This window comes from Cystoisospora suis (assembly GCF_002600585.1).
Source record: "Cystoisospora suis strain Wien I chromosome Unknown contig_10383, whole genome shotgun sequence".
In the NCBI taxonomy this organism is placed as follows: Eukaryota; Apicomplexa; class Conoidasida; order Eucoccidiorida; family Sarcocystidae; genus Cystoisospora; species Cystoisospora suis.
In genome coordinates this window covers 133-2,932 of record NW_027163156.1, presented here as the reverse complement: position 1 = coordinate 2,932, position 2,800 = coordinate 133, and the positions used below count along the sequence as shown (strand labels likewise).

The window sequence follows — 2,800 nt, the reverse complement described above, 5'->3', positions numbered from 1 at the left end:
GTTCCTAGAAATTCTTTCTTGTTTCCGTCTCTCTCTATAATCCATCCTACCTGTCCTGCCGTCCGATAGAAATAAACCTGGGGACGTTCATACAGTTCACCGATGCTCCTTTCGCTCGGGTGTATATACACCACACCGAAACCAGTCGGGAGATGGAATACACTGCTTGCAAGACAGGTGTAGAAGAAGCGAGGATGAAGAACGGAGAGCTAAGACTTCGCACCACATTCTATTTATGAAAGTCTTTAGATGAAAGAGAAGAGATATATGCAATCTTTGTCTCTTCTTTGAAAAGGTTCCCTAATATGTGTACGTGAACGAATCCAGGTAAGAAGGAGAAGAAAAGAAAGCTCAGGAAGGCTACAGATGTATCGATCAATCCCTTCTTACAGCATCTGCCGACTGTCTGTCTCCTTGCATGCACTAGGTTAAAATACAAGGGAGAGAAGTGTTTCTTGTGATCTTCCTTCTAAAGAAAAAAAATGCTATGTGTCTCGTCTCGTTATGCTATTCTTACTTGAGTCCTTTTTCTCATTCTTCTCTCGATCTCCTCTCTCTTCTCCTTCTTCTTCCTGGTCTTTCGAGGCTTTTCTTTCCCTGTGTGTCGATATCATTCACCTCGCTTTCTCCGCTTCTTCTCTCCCATCTGTCTCTCTCCTTGGTAAGGGCGCCTGTCTGTCTCTCGCTTCAGCATGTGATGGGGATCTTCTCTTCTTCTTCTTTTACATGCGAGTCTGTCCTTCTGCTGCTCTTCTTTCTTCTTCTCTCGTGTATCTCTTCCTCTTTTTCTCTCAGATATCTCTCCATACAGCGCAGCGGCTCTTCCTTGTCCTTCGTCTAGGTGAAGTATCCTTATGGGGAGTGAAGAGGAGTGTTAGCTCAGAAGAGGGTCAAATGTAAAGCTCTCAAGTTCCACATAGATCTCGAAAGAAACTTAAGCTTAGTTTGTCTCTCTTCAGAAGAAGAAGAAGAAAGAGAAAGAAGAAGACAGCGTTCCATAGAGAAGATGGAGAGATCTCCTCTATATCATTTTGTGTGTTCGACATGCACTCGAGAGAGAAGTGCACATCTTTCTCGAGAGGTCTTTAAAAATGGTAGCTATCTTCTTCCTAGAGGAGAAACTTCTTTCTCTCACATCTCGCCTACCTCACAAGAATCAACAAGAGGTTCTTCTTCCTTCTCTACTGCTTCATCTTCTTCATTCTCTTCTTCTTCCTCCTCTTCACTATCTCCTTCTTTTTCTTTATCTCTGTCGACCTTGTTTTCTTCCTCTATCATCTCTTCTTCCTTGAATCGATCTCTCAATCCTCTCTCTCGATCTCTTGCTCCTTGCATACCACCGCATACACCTCCATCACCGTCACCTTTCTTCTTCTCTCTTTCTTCTTCTCTTCCCCCTGTCTTCTCCTCATCTTCTTCTTCTCCTTGCTTTTCAATTCCTTTCTTTCTTTCTTCCTCTCGATCTTTTGCCTCTCACAAGAAAAAGCGCTCTTCTTCTTTCTCTAAGCTCTCTTCTTCTTCTTCTCTCTCTAAGCTCTCTCATCCATCAGATCTTCGTGTCTCGGCGCCTCTCGCTTCTTCTTCTCGGTATCGACGTAGGTCTCGATTGCATCGCGTGAAAGAAAGCCTAAGAAAGATCTATTTCTCTCGAGTCGTTGAGAAAGAGAAGGCTATGAAATTGCAAAAGTCCCAAGAGAAGAAGAAAGAAGAAGAAAAGAAGAAAGACCTTCTCCTTCTGTCTCACCATCTTCAGTGCGTCCCTTTACATGAAAGGAAAGATCTCTCTTCTCAAGAGAAGCTTCTCATGGCACTATGCCTGCACGACCATCAGTATCTCCACGCGTCCACCGCTCTCACGGTAGAAGAAAGGCCTTCTGAGAAAGATCTATCGAGCTATCCCAAGCTCCAAGGCACTAAACACCCCTCTTCTTCTTCCTCTCTGCTTCCTTCTTCAGAAGCAGATGTATTGCTGTCTTCTTCTACTTCTGTCCGCTCATCGTTAAGATCTGCGAAGGAGAAAGAAGAAGAGAAAGATGAAAAAGAAGAAGAAGTGAAAGAGGAAGAAGAAGAAGAAGGGAAAAAAGCTCTTCGAATGAAGAATGAAGAGATGGTGCAAAACGAGAGAAGACAGTATAAGAGTTCGACGCCGGCTTCTGTCTACGAGAAAGGAGGGGTCGGAGTGTACATACAGCAGAAGAAAAATATCCTTCATAAGAAAATCTGGACTTCTCTAAAAAGAAAAAGCTCGCATGCATTTCACTATGCTATGCAAGAATTCGAGTAAGACCAAATTTTCTTCTCTCTCTCATCCTGGAGAAAGAAAGAAAGAAATGGTATTCTACGTGTAAAAGAAAGGAATGTAGAGAGAGAGAGAAAGGACGTGGGAAATTTTGTCTCTCTTCCTTTCTTTCTCTCGTCTCTCTTATTCTTTCTATCATTTCCTTCTTTCGCTTCTTCAGTAGTGTAGGGAGCTAGGCGTGTATGAAGATTCCGAAGAAGACCACGTCATCTCCTACTGTCTTTCTCTTAGACATATCAATACCCTCACACATCCCTAGCAATGAAATCTATACCAAATCATGTTCAGATATATATATATATGCACATATATATGTATGCATACATTATACGTGTATGTACACATATACATATATGTGTGTATATGTGTATATCGTACTGGATATTATTCGTCATGTATATGACTTATGTTGTGTAGAGAAAGACAGACCGATGAGTTGAACGATAAAGGAGAGAGAGAGAGAGAATGAAAGCCCTGTATACTCATCTGTCGCATACACGT

At 42.2% G+C, this 2,800-nt stretch overlaps 1 protein-coding gene across 1 annotated transcript; it reads left to right on the top strand.

Moving 5' to 3' along the window:
* Window positions 1-524: 524 nt before the first annotated feature.
* Window positions 525-2,278, top strand: CSUI_011247 (uncharacterized protein; the record flags this gene model as incomplete). The annotated part of the gene is made up of 2 exons (XM_068071348.1): window positions 525-661; window positions 796-2,278. A coding segment is annotated over exon 2 (1,272 nt), but the record flags the coding sequence as incomplete, so codon positions are not given.
* Between the last annotated feature and the right edge of the window lie 522 nt (window positions 2,279-2,800).